This window comes from Balaenoptera acutorostrata, chromosome 6 (assembly GCF_949987535.1).
Source record: "Balaenoptera acutorostrata chromosome 6, mBalAcu1.1, whole genome shotgun sequence".
Classification (NCBI taxonomy): domain Eukaryota; kingdom Metazoa; phylum Chordata; class Mammalia; order Artiodactyla; family Balaenopteridae; genus Balaenoptera; species Balaenoptera acutorostrata.
The window spans coordinates 77,560,119-77,576,783 of NC_080069.1; the positions used below are offsets into that span (position 1 = coordinate 77,560,119).

The following is a 16,665-nucleotide window of genomic DNA, read 5'->3' on the forward strand; positions in this document are numbered from 1 at the left end:
TACTGGTGGTAATCTGTGAAGATCAAGGAAATATGCGCATAGGAGATACGTGTCCACCAGCAGGTAGAGCCACCTCTAGTGCCTTCACTTGTAGGATTTGCAGCCATATGGGTCTGCCACTGGGAGAGAGAGTGTGAACTACTCTGGACAGTTGGTGCTGTAATGACCCCAGGTCTACCCAAAGATGTGGGTGTTTTACCATGCCTCCGACATTGAACATCAGCCTGGAGTTTTAGCCATAAAGGTATTAGCACATGAAGTTCTTCACTGCAGAAAATCAAAATTTAAAAGAGGGCTCCCTGTTTATGTAGCTTGTAATATTCAGCACTTCAGACTTTTCTCCATCATTATATAACTGAGTATTTTTTTTCTGTCCAAAGTCCTAGTCAGATTCAGAGTTGCTTATGAAGCTCAGAGTTCAATCATCAACCATTCCATTGACTTCTATTTCTTTGCTCCTGTGCTTCCTTCAAAGACCATAAGTTGCATTTCTCAGACACTTGAAGCATTTGCTAAGGGGTCAGGTTCGTACCATCCCAGCGGCTCAATTTCTTGCCCACCCATATGGTTCTCCCAGGGGCTGGCATTTGTGGAGGAGTGAAGGTAATATGGACATCACTGGAAGACCCCTCTCTGCCACCTGTCAGCTCTGGGGGTCTCAGACTCCTCACCAGTATGGCAATGGCCATATTGATGATAAAAGTTATGCTTTCAATAATAAGTAATGCTTTCAATAATAAGGAAGTAAATAAACTAGAATAAAATAAAATAATAAAATGTGTGCTCTCTGGAACTTCAGAAAACCTTGTAACTGAGTGCCAGCAGGTAAAATGTTAACATCCCTCCTTTGCTAGTATAATCATTTTCACTCTCTTCTCTGCCACATCCTCCAGATGCCCCCAGTTTATCTATTGTAAAGAGTTTTCCTTTAAATGAATTAAGAGGCATTAACCACTGAGGTTTCTATTTCAGTTGCAGAAAGAAAATGTAATCAACAAGGAAGCCAACCTGGTATTCAGAGGGTCAAGGGAGGTCCTTAGATTTATTAGCACTTCAATCTGATGTCTTATAAATAGATTAAAATCAGGCTAATCTGGTATCATTTTGTCTTTATGTGTGAGGGCTAGGAAAAAGTAAATTAGCTGAAGAAATCTTGAATGGGGCTTGAGTGGAGGTGTAAAATGAGAAGATGCAATTGAATGTCTCTAGACCATCTGTGTGTTTCGAGGGAAATTATGAGTGAGAAATCATTAGGATGAAAGGAAGACAATATGACACTGAGATGCCACTCTTGAAATAAGATCCCATGTAAACCAAGTAATGGGTGTGTTAACCATGGGGGAAGGGAAGTGCCACACCACCCCTTGCATGATCAAGTGTGCTTGTATCCCATAGCTTCTGCAACAAGAATGCAAATTAATTATCTTACCATTTTGGAGGTCACAAGTCTAAAATGTGTCCACAGGGCTGCATTTCTTCTGGAGGCTCTAGAGAAGACAGTGTGGCCTTGACTTTTCCAGCCTCTAGAGGTTGCCCACATCCCTTGGCTTGTAACCCCTCTCCTCCATCTTCAAAGCCAGCAGCAAGGCATCTTCAAATCTCTCTCTGACCTCTGCTTCCACTGTCACATCTTCTCTGACTCTGACCTTCCTGCTTCCTTCTTCTTTTTTTTTTTTTTGCATGGTTTTTCAACTTTTGATCACATGTAAGGTGAATGTTTTTACACTTTTTATTTATTTATTTAATTTTGGCTGTGTTGGGTATTCGTTTCTGTGCGAGGGCTTTCTCTAGTTGCAGTGAGTGGGGGCCACTCTTCATCGCAGTGCGCGGGCCTCTCACTGTCGTGGACTCTCTTGTTGTGGAGCACAGGCTCCAGACGTGCAGGCTCAGTAGTTGTGGCTCACGGGCCCAGTTGCTCGGCGACATGTGGGATCTTCCCAGACCAGGGCTCGAACCAGCGTCCCCTGCATTGGCAGGCAGACTCTCAACCACTGCGCCACCAGGGAAGCCCTCCTGCTTCCTTCTTAAATAAAGACCCTTGTGATTACTACATTGGGCCCACCTGGGTAATCCAAGATACTCTCCTAATCTCAAAATCTTTAATTTAAGCACATCTGCAAAATCACTTTTGTCCTGTAAAGTAACATATTCATAGTTTCCAGGGATTAGAACATGGACTTCTTTGGGAGGTCATTACTCCGTGTACCAATTAAAGGATGTGAAAGTTATTTTTGTTTCCATGGTGAGTTTGGCGTCAAATTGACATGCAGCTAAACTGCTTCAACACTGGCCACTGCTGTCATGGTTTGCATTTCTCCTACAATTTCAGGGATAATACAGATCTAAGTGAGCACTGATCATATAACGAGAACCTATCTCATGAGCTGTATTTAGTATGTGTTATTTTTAATGTAAGAAAACAATAGCAAAGAGGTGTTAATGTCGAGTCATATATACATACCTTGTTTCATTGTGCTTTGCTTTATTTTGCTTCACAGTATTGTGTTTTGTACAAGTTGAAGGTTTGTGACAACCCTGTGTTGAGCGTCTATCAGTGCCATTTTTCCAATAACATTTGCTCACTTCGTGTCTCTGTGTCATATTTTGGTAATTCTCGCAATATTTCAAACTTCTTCATTATAATTATATTTGTTATGGTGATCTGTGATCAGTGATCTTTGATGTTACTATTATAATTGTTTTGGTTGTCACAAACCGCATCCATTTAAGACGGGTGAACTTAAATGACAGATGTTGTGTGTATTCTGACTGCTCCACTGACCAGCTATTCCCCCATCACTCTCCCACTCCTTGGGCCTTCCTATTCCCTGAGACACAAAAATCTTGAAATTAGGCCAGTTAGTAACCCTACACTGGCCACTAAGTGTTCAAGTGAAAGGAGAAGTTGCATGTCTCTCACTTTAGATCAAAAGCTAGAAATGATTAGCTTAGTGAGGGAGGCATGTCAAAAGCCGAGAGGCTGAAAGCTAGGTCTCTTGCATCAAACAGACAAGTTGTGAAGGCAAAGGAAAAGTACTTGAAGCAAATTAAAAGTGCTGCTCCAGTGAGCACACGAATGATAAGAAAGTGAAACAGCCTTACTGCTGATATGGAGAAAGTTTTAGTGTTCTGAATAGAAGAGCAAACCAGCCATAACATTCCCTTAAGCCAAAGTCTAATCCAGAGCAAGGCCCTAACTCTCTTCAATTCTATGAAGGCTGAGAGAGGTGAGGAAGCTTCAGAACAGTTTGGAGCTAGCAGAGGTTGGTTCATGAGGTTTAAGGAAAGAAGCCACCTCCATAACATAAAAGTGCAAGATGAAGCAGAAAGAGCATGTAGAAGCTGCAGCAAGTTATCCAGAAGATCTAAGATAATTAATAAAGGTGGCTACACAAAACAACAGATTGTCGATGTAGATGATGCAGCCTTATATTGAAAGAAGATGCCATCTAGGACTTTCATAGCTAGAGAGGAGAAGTCAATGACTGTCTTCAAAGCTTCAAAGGACAGGCTGACTCTCTTGTTAGGGGATAATGCAGCTGGTGACTTGAGGTTGAAGCCAATGCTTATTTACCATTTTGAAAATCCTAGGGCCCTTAAGAATTATGCTCAATCTAGTATGCCTGTGCCCTGTGATTGGAACAACAAAGCCTGACAGCACATCTGTTTACAACATGGGTAACTTAATATTTTAAGCCCACTGTGGACCTACTGCTCAATAAAAGATTCCTTTCAAAGTAGTATATTACTGTTCACTGTTCATTGACAATGTACCTTGTCACCCAAGAATTCTGATAGAGAGGTACAGTGAGATTAATGTTGTTTTCATGCCCGTTAACACAACATCAATTCTGTAGCCCATGGGTCAAGGAGTAATTTCAACTTTCAAGTATTCTTATTTAAGAAATATATAATGTTTCATAAGGCTATAGCTGCCATAGATAGTGATTCCTCTAATCGATCTGGGAAAAGTCAATTGAAAATCTTCTGGAAAGGATTCACCATTCTAGATGCCATTAAGAACATTTTGATTCATGGAAAGAGGTCAAAATATTGACATCAATAGGAGTTTGGAAGAAGTTGATTCCAACCCTCATGGATGACTTGGAGGGGCTCAAGACTTAAGTGGAGGAAGTAACGGCAGATGTAGTGAAAGTAGCAAGAGAATTAGATTTAGAAGTGGAGCCTGAAGATGACTGAATTGCTGCAATCTCATGATAAAACTTTAATGAATGAGGAGTTGCTTCTTGGATGAGCAAAAGGAAGTGGTTTCTTGGGATGGAAACTACTCGTGGTGAAGATTGTGGAAATGACAACAAAGTATTTAGAATATTACATAAACTTAATTGATAAAGCAGTGGCAGAGTTTGAGAGGATTGACTCCAATTTTGAAAGAAGTTCTACTGTGGGTAAAATGCTATCAAACAGCATTGCATGCTGCAGAGAAATCATTTGTGAAAGCAAGGGTCAATTCATGCAGAAACTTCATTGTTGTCTTATTTTAGAAATTCCCTCAGCCACCCCAACCTTCAGCAACCACCACCCCGATCATTCAGCAGCCGTCAGCATGGAGGCAAGTTCCTCTACCAGCAAAAAGATTATGACTTGCTGAAGGCTCAGATGATGGTTAGCATTTTTTGGCAATAAAGTATTTTTTAATTAAGGTGTGTACATTTTTTTTAGACATAATGTTATTGTACACTTAATAGACCACAGTATAGTGTAAGCATAACTTTTATATGCACTGGGAAACCAAAAAATTTATGTGACTCTCTAAATTGCAATATTTGCCTTAGTGGCAGTCTGGAACCGAATCCACAATATCTCTGAGGTATGCCTTTAATGTTAGAACTTGAAGGGATCTGAGAGATCATGTGATCCAATCCTGTTCATCTTACACATGAGGAGAATGAGGTGCAGAGAGACCAAATTGACTTGCCAAGGTTACCAGCTAATTAGTGACACAAAATACCAGCGCTCCGCTTCCTAGTTCTTTTTTTTTTTTTTTTTTTTTAGGTAGAATACTCTTTGACATAAATTGCAGCAATATCTTTTTGGATCCACCTCCTAGAGTAATGAAAATAAAAACAAAAATAAACAAATGGGACCTAATTAAACTTAAAAGCTTTTGCACAGCAAAGGAAACCATAAACAAAACGAAAAGACAAACCACAGAATGGGAGAAAATATTTGTAAACGGTGCGACTGACAAGAGATTAATCTCCAAAATATACAAACAGCTCATGCAGCTCAATATCAAAAAAGCAAACAACATAGTTCTCTTTCTCATTACATCACTTGGATTGTGAGTTAAGCTTGGGAAGCTCCCTGGAGTTAGTCACTGATGATCTGATCTTGTCATTTGTTTCCTCCAATATATTGGGTAATAACATTAGTTACATTTAAAAAACAAAAAAAATAGAAGTAAAATCTCAATGAAGTTCACTGATTTAGGATAACCACTGTTTACCAATGTAGCTGATGCATAGAGTGATAGAATAGTAGCAAATGGATTTAAATCTCAGGATGAAGAAACTTTTTTTTTTTGTAGTTTCAGAAACGTGGTCTAAGGAATATGGGTAAAATGAGTGTGGAGGAAAATGTCTAGTTTCCTTGGGCTTTTTAAAAATGCTTGTTTTACTTCAAAGTTTATAGAAAAGCATTTGCTGAAAGTCGACTGTGTGTAGGATGTTGTCCTAGGTTCTGTGAAAAAAATAAAAAGTTTTTATTGAGATTTATTACTTACCATTTGAATTTCTCAAACTCCTAGAAATACAGAGAAAAACAACTTTAAATTTTAAAACACAACAATCTTGAAGTTGCAAAAGTAGGGCATTGAATGAGAATAATTGAATATGTGGCACATTAAAAAATGTGAAATGCAGTTCAGAGTATATTCATAACACTTTAAAATTCCTTGTGGATGGAAATCCATTTCCCTGCTTCCGTTGAAGTGCTTGATCTGCCAAAACTAGATTAGCCAAAGCACTAAGGTGTGGTTAAAGTATAGAAATCCAGTATTTTGCCAAATCCTAACACAGATGGGAAAAATAAGTACCAACCCTCACACCTTCTTGAGCCCTTTGTCATTTGGGTTCATAGTTCTTACAGGCCTGGTTTGCTGATTCCTGGCTTATTTTTCCTAAAGTGTTTGTTAAATCAGTTTCTCCAGTACAATAAATTGCCCTGAAAGAGCAAGGCAGTTTGCTTTGGAAACCAAATGAACCCTTTCGGGTCACTTGGTATCTTGTGATACAATTCATTTGAAACTTTATTTTGCAATATGGAAATATTTAGGAAAATTAGTAAACTAGAAATGATATGAATAATTTGACTCAGAGAGTCACTCACGTTTTTACTTCTTTGTAGCTTTGAAATCATTGAAAGGGGAAATAAAAAAGAGAAGAGGAGAAAGATTGTGCTGGAAAGGATGTTTCTGAGATGAGTTAGGAGTGGTGGCTGAGAAGTTGGGCATCTTGAAAGCGCAAATTGGTTTCAGACAATAACTCCTACAACCTGCAGGTCTGAGGCTTTTGCAGAAAGCTGATTGATGGTAGCTGCTGTCTTGGGATGACCAGTTCAGGCTCTGAGATTGACTGATCGGTCAAGCAATTTGGATATGGGCCCCTGGATCAGAAATTGCACAAAGGACGATGGCAGCAGTGAGTAGAGTGAATTTCATAAGTTGTCACGATTCTCTTGAAGCACTCGTCTTGGCTCTCTGTGCAGCCTTGAACTGAATACCATTGAATTCCACCTGGGGGAAACAAGAGGTCATGGTAGAAGAATCCCTTGGGAGGTACAACCTACCCGGCCTCAGTTGCTTCAGATAACTAACAGGTTAAAAAACAGAGACAAAGGAAAACAAAGCAAAAACTCTAGGTCTATCAGGATACAATCATCTTGCCTTTTAAGAACTCCCACCTAAAGTTATTCTAGTTGTGTGCATTGCAATACAAAAGCTTTGAAATTGTAAAGCAAAATAGCTTTCAAACTCAGTTCATAAAACTATGCAATTGCCAGTTTCTGTGTAGAAATTTCTGAAATGTTAGCTTTTTTGAAACTTCCTAATAATCATCCCCCAGTTTTACCAGGTCATGAGTTATTCAAAGGGCCGAATCCACAGAAGGGTCATTTAGATGTGTAAGTGCTTCATAGGAATGGAGGTGTGTCGTTGACCTCATTTAATTTTCCCCCAATTACAAGTAGTAATGCATGTTCGCTGTGGAAAATGTGGACAATACACAAAAGTGCAAAATAAGTGACAACAATGTCCTGTAATCTTAGCATTCCCAGTTTCAGTTGTATGGGGGAGAACACAAATGAGCAATTCTCTAAAGGCAGCAAAACATGGTTGGAAACTTGAGAAAACAGTAGCCTTTCAACTGTGGGTGATTTTGCTCCCCAACTCCAGGACATTAGATAATGCCCATAAACATTTTTTTTTTTTTTAAATTTATTTATTTATTTATTTTGGCTGTGTTGGGTCTTCGTTTCTGTGCGAGGGCTTTCTCTAGTTGCGTCAAGCGGGGGCCACTGTTCATGGGCCACTCTTCATCGCGGTGCGCGGGCCTCTCTCACTATCGCGGCCTCTCTTGTTGGGAGCACAGGCTCCAGACGCGCAGGCTCAGTAGCTGTGGCTCGCGGGCCTAGTTGCTCCGCGGCATGTGGGATCTTCCCAGACCAGGGCTCGAACCCGTGTCCCCTGCATTGGCAGGCAGATTCTTAACCACTGCGCCACCAGGGAAGCCCCGCCATAAACATTTTTGTTGCTACAACTTGGAAGATGTTACTGGGATGTAGTGGGTATAGGCCAGCAGTGTGCTAAATATCCTACCATACACAAAATATCCCTGTATAACAAAGAATTATCCTGCCAAAGTGTCAATAGTGTTGACAGGGGCTTCCCTGGTGGCGCAGTGGTTGAGAATCTGCCTGCCAATGCAGGGGACACGGGTTGGAGCCCTGGTCTGGGAAGATCCCACATGCCGCGGAGCAACTAGGCCCGTGGGCCACAACTGCTGAGCCTGCGCATCTGGAGCTTGTGCTCCGCAACAAGAGAGGCCGCGACAGTGAGAGGCCCGTGCACCGCAATGAAGAGTGGCCCCCGCTTGCCGCAACTGGAGAAAGCCCTCGCACAGAAACGAAGACTCAACACAGCCAAAAATTAACAAAACAAACAAAAAATAGTGTTGACAAACTATTGATAAAACCATCAAAAGCCTAAGTTCCAGTGGTATTTGTTTTGCATCAGCATGCAATGGCAGACTTTCCATGTTAGGAAACTGCTCTTCCCACAACATTGTAGTTATTCCAGGTCCTTGACGCAACCAAGAGCTATTGTCAAGATTTTGCTGTATAAGCTTCCAAGCTCTTTCTTATGTGCAGAGTTTTTATGGTGAGTTGACTAGATGGCTATCTGTCCACCTTCAGGAAGGGAAGTCACTGAGAGCTAACGTTTCATGGCTCCAGGGGGGCTTGGCCCCTTTCCTCTTCAATAAGGAAAGGGTCTTGACTGGTATGGGTGAGAGTCAGAGGGAACTTGGGGCTCAGAGAGGGGACATAGGCTGAACAAAGCTCAAGTAACCCTGTTAAAACCAAAACCCCAGCAGACATGACCCCAAATTTTCTTCCTCTCTCCCAACTGACTTTGATTTCCTCTAATTTTTTTTCTCCCCTTCCATTTCCATAGAGAAATTTAGAGTTTTGCTTTGTGGATTTTTATACATAAGTGGCGTACTATACGTACTGTTTTGCAACTGACTTTTTTTCTGCTCAACAATGTTTTAAAGATTTTTTTCATGTTAACAAAAGGATCTGGTTCATTCTAAGTATTACATAGCAAGCCATGGTCTGAATATATCATAGTTTAACACCTATAGACAAACATTTAGATCATTTCCATTACTTTACTATTAAACATAATGCTGCAATGATAACCTTGATACATGCCTTTTTGTGTTACATGTAAATATTTCTTTGCAGTAGATGCCAAGAAATAAATTGCTTTGTAGACAACTGTGCTCATTTAAAATTTTAACTGAAATTCACAAAGTGTCTTTAAAAAAGTCAAACCAATCTAAACTGTCATTAGAAAATGTATGAGAGTTCCCATTTCCCCATATTGTCACAACCCTTGATATTATAAAACTCATAATTTTTAGCAATTTTATGGGTTAAAAATATTATTTCTGTAATTTGCATTTCTTTGATATTTACTGATGGGTTGAGCTGCTTTTTATGTGTTTTTTTTTTTCAAAGTTTAGGGCTGTTCTGTTTATTTATTTATTTATTTATTTATTTAATTTATTTATTTATGACTGTGTTGGGTCTTCGTTTCTGTGCGAGGGCTTTCTCTAGTTGTGGCAAGCAGGGGCCACTCTTCATCGCGGTGCGCGGGCCTCTCACTGTCACGGCCTCTCTTGTTGCGGAGCACAGGCTCCAGATGCGCAGGCTCAGCAGTTGTGGCCCACGGGCCTAGTTGCTCCGCGGCACATGGGATCTTCCCAGACCAGGGCTCGAACCCGTGTCCCCTGCATTGGCAGGCAGATTCTCAACCACTGCGCCACCAGGGAAGCCCTGCTTTTTATGTTTTTAGGTTAAGTCATTTATATCTCCTCTTCTGAAAATTGCCTTTCTATTTCTTTAACAAGTGTTTTTTTTTCCTTTTTTTTGATTGTTGGTCTTTTAAAAAATGAGTTTTTTAGAAGTTCTTTATTCTGGGTAGATATTAATATTTTCTTGTTTTTTCCCAATTATTTTTGCCCAGTTTATTCCTTATCTTTTATAGTTTTGGTGTTATCATTCATTTCATAAATTTTAAAATACTGATATATTCAAATTTATCATTTCCTTTATGATTTCTGTCTTTTGGATGTTAAGGAGGCCTCCTCTCTTTCAAGCTTAAAATATGTTCTTCAATATTTTCTTCTAATGTTTTCATCATTTGGATTTTTATGTTTCTCTCTTTAATCCATGTGGACAAGGCCAGCTTCCTGGGCATTAAACCTATGTGATTACACAGAGCCCTGCACTTAGAGGGAAATTATGTATTAATTTTTTGTGAGGATGTGAATGGTGTGAATGAGGCAGTATATAGATTTCTTTAGGAATGTGTGCTCTGGAGTTAAGTACTCACATTTGAATTAGACTACAACACTCCTTAACTGTGTAACATCATGCAAATTTCTTAATCTTTCTATGCCTCAGATTTCTTATCTTTAAATTGGGAATAGCGACAAGATCCAGCTCATATCATTGATTTATTGGTGTGATGTAATCTAGGTAAAGCCCTTAGTATAGCATGTAGTAAATGCTCAGTGAATGTTTGCTCTTACATAAGGAGTTTTCCTGTGCTCATTTTAGTTAAATGTTTTTAAAGTGTTATGACTTACCTTTAATATGGACCTCTTTTATACAATACTGTCCAGGTTTTGTTCTGCAGGTTCCAAAGTCCAAAAGACATCCATGGAAGGGGATTGAGAGGTTGCATGATCTACAAATCACACCTCCAACACCTCCAAATACAGGACAGAAAAAATAAGGGAAAAATAGAGATGGACACCAGAGACAGAAAAAAAGACAGAGAGAAAAGAGAAATCCAAAAATAAAGCAATGATTTTCAACTTTAAAAAGTATGCAGTATTTTATAAATTGATTCTAAAAAGTCACATAAATTTAAAATATTTTTATTTGGAGAATTTAATAGGGGAAATTTCATAACATATGCTACATTAAAGAACTGGAAGCACTCTGAACTGATACTAATAAAAAAATGAAGCCAGGTGGGCTAAACAACTTAGTTGGTTAAAATGTATTCAGTTCCTCAGAGCCTGATTAAATCAAACCAAAGTTATTTGGCCAGAATATTTAATTTCAGCCATATATCCACTGTTAGGTCTTCATTTCCATGTCTAAGGAAGTACATTATATATAGTAGGTTCTCTGTATTTATTGTTTGATTAATATTTACATATTGGTAATCTTCAATACTCAAATTCAGTGGCTTAAAAGTGTTATTTATTTTGGTTATGTAGAAATAGCCCAGAGATTTTTGACCTTGGTCAACGTAGATAAGATTGGAAGACATTAACTGGAAGATTACTTTTCAAATCTGACTATGCATCAGATTTACTTAAGCAGTTAAAATGAACACAGATTTCCACAGCCTCCACAGAACCTGAGTTAGAATCAATAAGAGGTGGGGCCCAGGAATCCGTACTTTAGATATCCAGAAACAGTGGAGGGCGTGTGATTTGAATGTAGATGTCTGGACCAGTTTTTGAGAACCACTGGTTCTATTGAATTCAGGAATCTCCTTTATAATAACCCCTATAGGAAGCCTTGGCTAGTGATGGAGAGCTCATCATGATTAAAGCAGTGCAGATTGTTAAAGAACTCTTCTGAAATTGAGCTGAAATTTGTCTTAATGTTCATAGTTCCAATCTTTTAATATATGAAAACCATTGCTGTTCCACTCCTATTCACTGGTTAACTCTAAAGAAGAGTTTACTAAACATTTTGTGCAATGTATTTTATATCTCCGACATATTGGGGATTAGAAGAGATCACTTTTAATAGAAAATAGTCTGGCTGATGAGGCTAATTAACCTCTGTTGACTATTCTCCCCAGCTTCAAACTCATCTAAAGATATTTTGGAAATATCACATTGGTTTTCTCATTGAGCATGAAAGAATTTCAATCCATAATCAAAGATCAACCAGCAAATATTTTTTTTTTTTAATTTTATTTATTTATTTATTTATTTATTTATTTATTTTTGGCTGTGCTGGGTCTTCGGTTCGTGCGAGGGCTTTCTCTAGTTGCGGCAAGTGGGGGCCACTCTTCATCGCGGTGCGCGGGCCTTTCACTATCGCGGCCCCTCCCGTTGCGGGGCACAGGCTCCAGACGCGCAGGCTCAGCAGCTGTGGCTCACGGGCCCAGCTGCTCCGTGGCATGTGGGATCTTCCCAGACCAGGGCTCGAACCCGTGTCTCCTGCATTAGCAGGCAGATTCTCAACCACTGCGCCACCAGGGAAGCCCCAGCAAATATTTTTTAAAGAACTAAGCTTATGCCAAGGATTCTGCTAAGCAATTTACATTTCCCACAATAAATCTTTCAGGCAGGTATTATAGTTGCCCACATTTCACATAAAAGAAAACTGAGGCCTTAAGCTTTTCAGTAGCTCACTTCAGTGGCAGAGACAGGAGTTGAAAGAGGTCTGATGAAATCCAAACCCCTTGTTTTTAGCAAGCACACCATGTCACTGAAGTTGCCTTTGTGTATCCCAAACCTTCTGATGTCACCTTCTTCTTGCTGGAGATTTTGACTCTTCCAAGATTCAGGGTCAGTCTCCTGCCCAGAATACTAGGGCTGCTTGCTTCTTCAGGTCATGCCTAAGGGAGTTTTCCTCCTGGACTCATGATTTCTCAATTCATAACTTGTCCTTAATGACCCACTACATAGCTCAGACCTTGGTGCCAGTGGCCCCCCCGGTGGAGAGCTTATATGATGCCAGATCTTTCTCTGCCATGCCTAAGGCCCCTGGACTGTTTTCCTGGATGAGATCTGCTCTAGTTTCTTTCTCTCCCTCTCAGATGGTCCTTCTTCCTTCTGATTCCACACCCAATATCCACAGCCTTCTTCCTAAAACCTTGGCCCTGACATTCTTTACTACAGCTGAAGGCGATGCCTTAACTTTTAGGCTTTCTGCTGACTGTATTTGTTCCATTGCATGAATACTTATAAATACGTTCACAGATCCATTTCCTTTCTTCCAGTCTCTTTTTGTCTGAAAATTTATTGTTGGTTTTATTAATATAACTAACATATGATATATTCCAATTTGACAACTAAATTTAAAGTTTCAGGTTTTATGTTAAATTAATAGTTTCCTCACATGATTAATTCTGAAGTATCCTCTTCTACTTTATGATCTTATTGTGGGGAAAATCTAATAGACTATATTTAATTACTCAAATGCATATTATAAATATATATGTAATTATTTAAACATTATAAATCATGATGATGGTGATCTTTTTAAAATAGCCATCCCTTACTTCATGGACACTCCTTACTTCAAAATTTCTCTTTATGCTGAATTTTCTTCTTTTACCCTCACATCTTCCCTGTGTATTCAGCAAAATTAATGCAATCTCCTGCCTCAATCATTTTTTTCATGATATCCAAGACAGGGAAGATGTTCTCTTGAAATTTTTCATCTACTCCTATGTTCCCTTCCACATTCTTTACAGAAGAGAAGTGTAAAGACTTAAAATGCAGCAGAGACCCAAGCAGTTTGAGTTTGCTCCTGCCCTTTCTGCAAGGGGTCATCAAAACTCTATTGCGCATTATATATAGTAATGAGGGTAGTGTGGGAAGCAGAGACTACAAACAAGTGGTCCAGGGGCTAGACCTGGTCTGTTTAACTTGTATAGTGCTTTCAAAATGTTAACATTTAAAAGTTGGGAGAGTTTTCCTGCAAACCTGAATATCTGGCTTCTCCTGAAGAATCAGATTTCGCAGTGTTCAGCTCTCCTTTCTCCATGTCAGCTGGGTACTGGCTGCCCTCCTCTGGTTTTGTTACTGGATGATCCCCCCCCACCCCCCCATTTATATAATCTGACCAAACACTTTAGGCATTTGAGATGGTGATCCCAGTATTAGGTACCAAAAGTCTCTAAGTCTCAGTATTAGAATTTTATTTACCTCTGGGATACCTTTTAGATTCTTCCTACTGGCATGTGGTCTCCAGACCAACAGCATTGGCATCACTTGGAAGCTTGTTGGAAATGCAGACTCTCAGGCCCTACACCTGACCTGCTGAATCAGATTGTGCATTTTAACAAGATCCCCAGGTGACTCATATGTACATTAAATCTTCTGACTCTAAGAGACCCTGCCCTGTTAACCCCTGGGTTCAGCATAGAGCAGCCATCTTCATTAACCATATTACCATTTCATTGGGAAGGAGAATTCCCATGTGCTTAAACATGCCTGTTTGGAGATATTACCTTCATGAACATCTACCTAATTTGAAGGGCCTTAGGAATTCTGTAAAAGGAATTGAAAGCTCTCTGTTATGTGGTTCTTTTATAAATGAAGGAATATTAGAGTTGGTGGTGATAAGCACATAGAAAAAGTGCTGGGAGAGCCTTGTCTATGCTTATTTGGTCTAATTAATCATTTTTTGGGTCATATTTATAAGGGCTTCCTGCCTAGATTGATTAGTTCCAGCTTAATGATAATAATAGCAACATGTGGGCCACCAGCTCAGTTTACTCATGTATAAAATGGGAAATAATAGCACTTAACTCATAGGATTGTCATATGGATTCAGTGCATTAATACAAATAAAATATTTAGACCAGTACCTGGCATATAGTAAATGCTGAATAAATGTTAGCTCATTGTTATTTAAGGGTTTACTCAGGCTTTGTTTTAAGGACCTTTAGTACTTTATTAAGGCCACCCTCCACTTATATTGTAATTCTGCAATTTCTTGAGTAATTTTTCCTCTTTTTTGATTTATGTTTTCTTAATGACTTACCACCTAAGAGGCAGAATAAGATAAAAGCGCCACTGAAGACAATCCTTCTCATTCTAAGATTTCTAGCCAAAAAAGAAGATGGATGGAAGGACATGTACCACCATTAAATCTTTCCTAGGGAAGTAATAAAGTTGTACGTTTGTTAGCTATTATAAAAAGGGAAATCACTAAATAAGTTTCCTTTCTTTCATTAAGAAACTATAAAGAAATTCATTTTGTGAAGGAGGAAAAACAATGTACCTGTCTATGTCAAAAATTCACCATAAAACTTTTCTTAGTTCCAGAACATTTTAAGTTTAGCTGTCTTATTATCAAATACCATTCCCTCCCTTAATAATTTCCCTGAATTGAAAAAATAGGAAATAATATAGATAACGTTTCTAGAACAATATCGTGTTAAAAATACTTTTAACTATTAGCCAAAAAATTTTTATTTATGCTTCCTCATAAACTACTGCTTTCATTGCAAATGATCATATTTATAAGGAAAGTATTTATATCATAGTTAACAATAGTTAACACTTATTAAAATGAAGAGAAAGAAATTGTCAGATTGGCTAAAATATAACATTTCAGTTATGCATAACTTACCTGCCTTCTTCATAAATGTATTGTGGGAATTTTCTAGGTCTGAACTTCTTTAAAAGATAACAAGTAAAATTTCTGATGTAATAAAGTTCGTTATAACTGAAACCAGCAAGTCTGATCCTCTAGATTCCAAACAGTTTAAACAGTAAAATTTGCCCAAGTAAACAGGAAAAATTTTCACCGGAACACTCTGATCTATAGGGAACTTAATTGCTTTATTTATGAAATTAACATAATAAGACTAAGTCAAGCAGTTGTTAAACTAATTAACTGTAAATATGGCTAAAGATTTCTATGTTCACTATGCTACAGATTAATTAGTTCACATACACATAGCCACGTGGGCATTCTATCGGTTCATTATATAAAGTACTTGATCTTGATATTTTTAAAAATGCCATGTAATCTTTATAATAGAACTTGGTGCATTCAGAAAGCAATTTGATTTTTTTTTAAACATCTTTACTGGAGTATTATTGCTTTACAATGGTGTGTTAGTTTATGCTTTATAACAAAGTGAATCAGCTATGCATATACATATATCCCCATATCTTGTCCCTCTTGCGTCTCCCTCCTCCCCTCCCTATCCCACCCCTCTAGGTGGTCACAAAGCACAGAGCTGATCTCCCTGTGCTATGTGGCTGCTTCCCACTAGCTATCTATTTTACATTTGGTAGTGTATATATGTCCATGCCACTCTCTTAGTTCGTCCCAGCTTACCCTCCCCCCTCCCCGTGTCCTTAAGTCCATTCTCTACATCTGTGTCTTTATTCCTGTCCAGCCCCTAGGTTCTTCAGAACTATTTTCTTTTTTTTTTTTTTAGAGTCCATATATATGTGTTAGCATACTGTATTTGTTTTTCTCTTTCTGACTTACTTCACTCTGTATGACAGACTCTAACTCCATCCACCTCGCTACAAATAACTCCATTTCGTTTCTTTTTTTTTTTTTTTTTTAGAAATTTCATGTAATGTCTGAAACAATTATATTATCATATTTCCATACAAATAACCCAATGAAAGTTTAGTATTAGTTGTTTTGTTTGTTTTTTTATACTGCAGGTTCTTATTAGGCATCAATTTTATACACATCAGTGTATACATGTCAATCCCAATCGCCCAATTCAGCACACCACCATCCCCACCTCACCACAGTTTTCCCCCCTTGGTGTCCATATGTCCATTCTCTACATCTGTGTCTCAACTTCTGCCCTGCAAACTGGCTCATCTGTACCATTTTTCTAGGTTCCACATACATGCATTAATATACGATATTTGTTTTTCTCTTTCTGACTTACTTCACTCTGTATGACAGTCTCTAGATCCATCCACGTCTCAACAAATGACTCAATTTTGTTCCTTTTTATGGCTGAGTAATATTCCATTGTATATATGTACCACAACTTCTTTATCCATTCGTCTGTTGATGGGCATTTAGGTTGCTTCCATGACCTGGCTATTGTAAATAGTGCTGCAATGAACATTCGGGTGCATGTGTCTTTTTGAATTACGGTTTTCTCTGGGT

General features: G+C 38.6%; 1 protein-coding gene across 1 annotated transcript; it reads right to left on the reverse strand.

Moving 5' to 3' along the window:
* Nucleotides 1-6,632: 6,632 nt before the first annotated feature.
* Nucleotides 6,633-14,605, reverse strand: C6H9orf57 (chromosome 6 C9orf57 homolog). Its single transcript, XM_007182312.2, has 3 exons — nt 14,554-14,605; nt 10,395-10,517; nt 6,633-6,757 (listed from the first exon to the last, which is right to left on the reverse strand). The coding sequence occupies exons 1-3, from the start codon at nt 14,603-14,605 to the stop codon at nt 6,633-6,635; spliced, it is 300 nt and encodes a 99-aa protein (XP_007182374.2).
* Between the last annotated feature and the right edge of the window lie 2,060 nt (nt 14,606-16,665).

Coding starts and splice junctions, on each gene's coding strand:
- C6H9orf57 (XM_007182312.2), bottom strand. CDS start 14,605: ATGAGAAGGATTGTCTTCAGTGGCGCTTTTATCTTATTCTGCCTCTTA. Junction 10,518..14,553: donor CTTATTCTGCCTCTTAGGTG/GTAAGTCATTAA, acceptor CTGTATTTGGAG/GTGTTGGAGGTGTGATTTGT. Junction 6,758..10,394: donor AAAAGAGGTCCATATTAAAG/GTAAGTCATAAC, acceptor TGTTTCCCCCAG/GTGGAATTCAATGGTATTCA.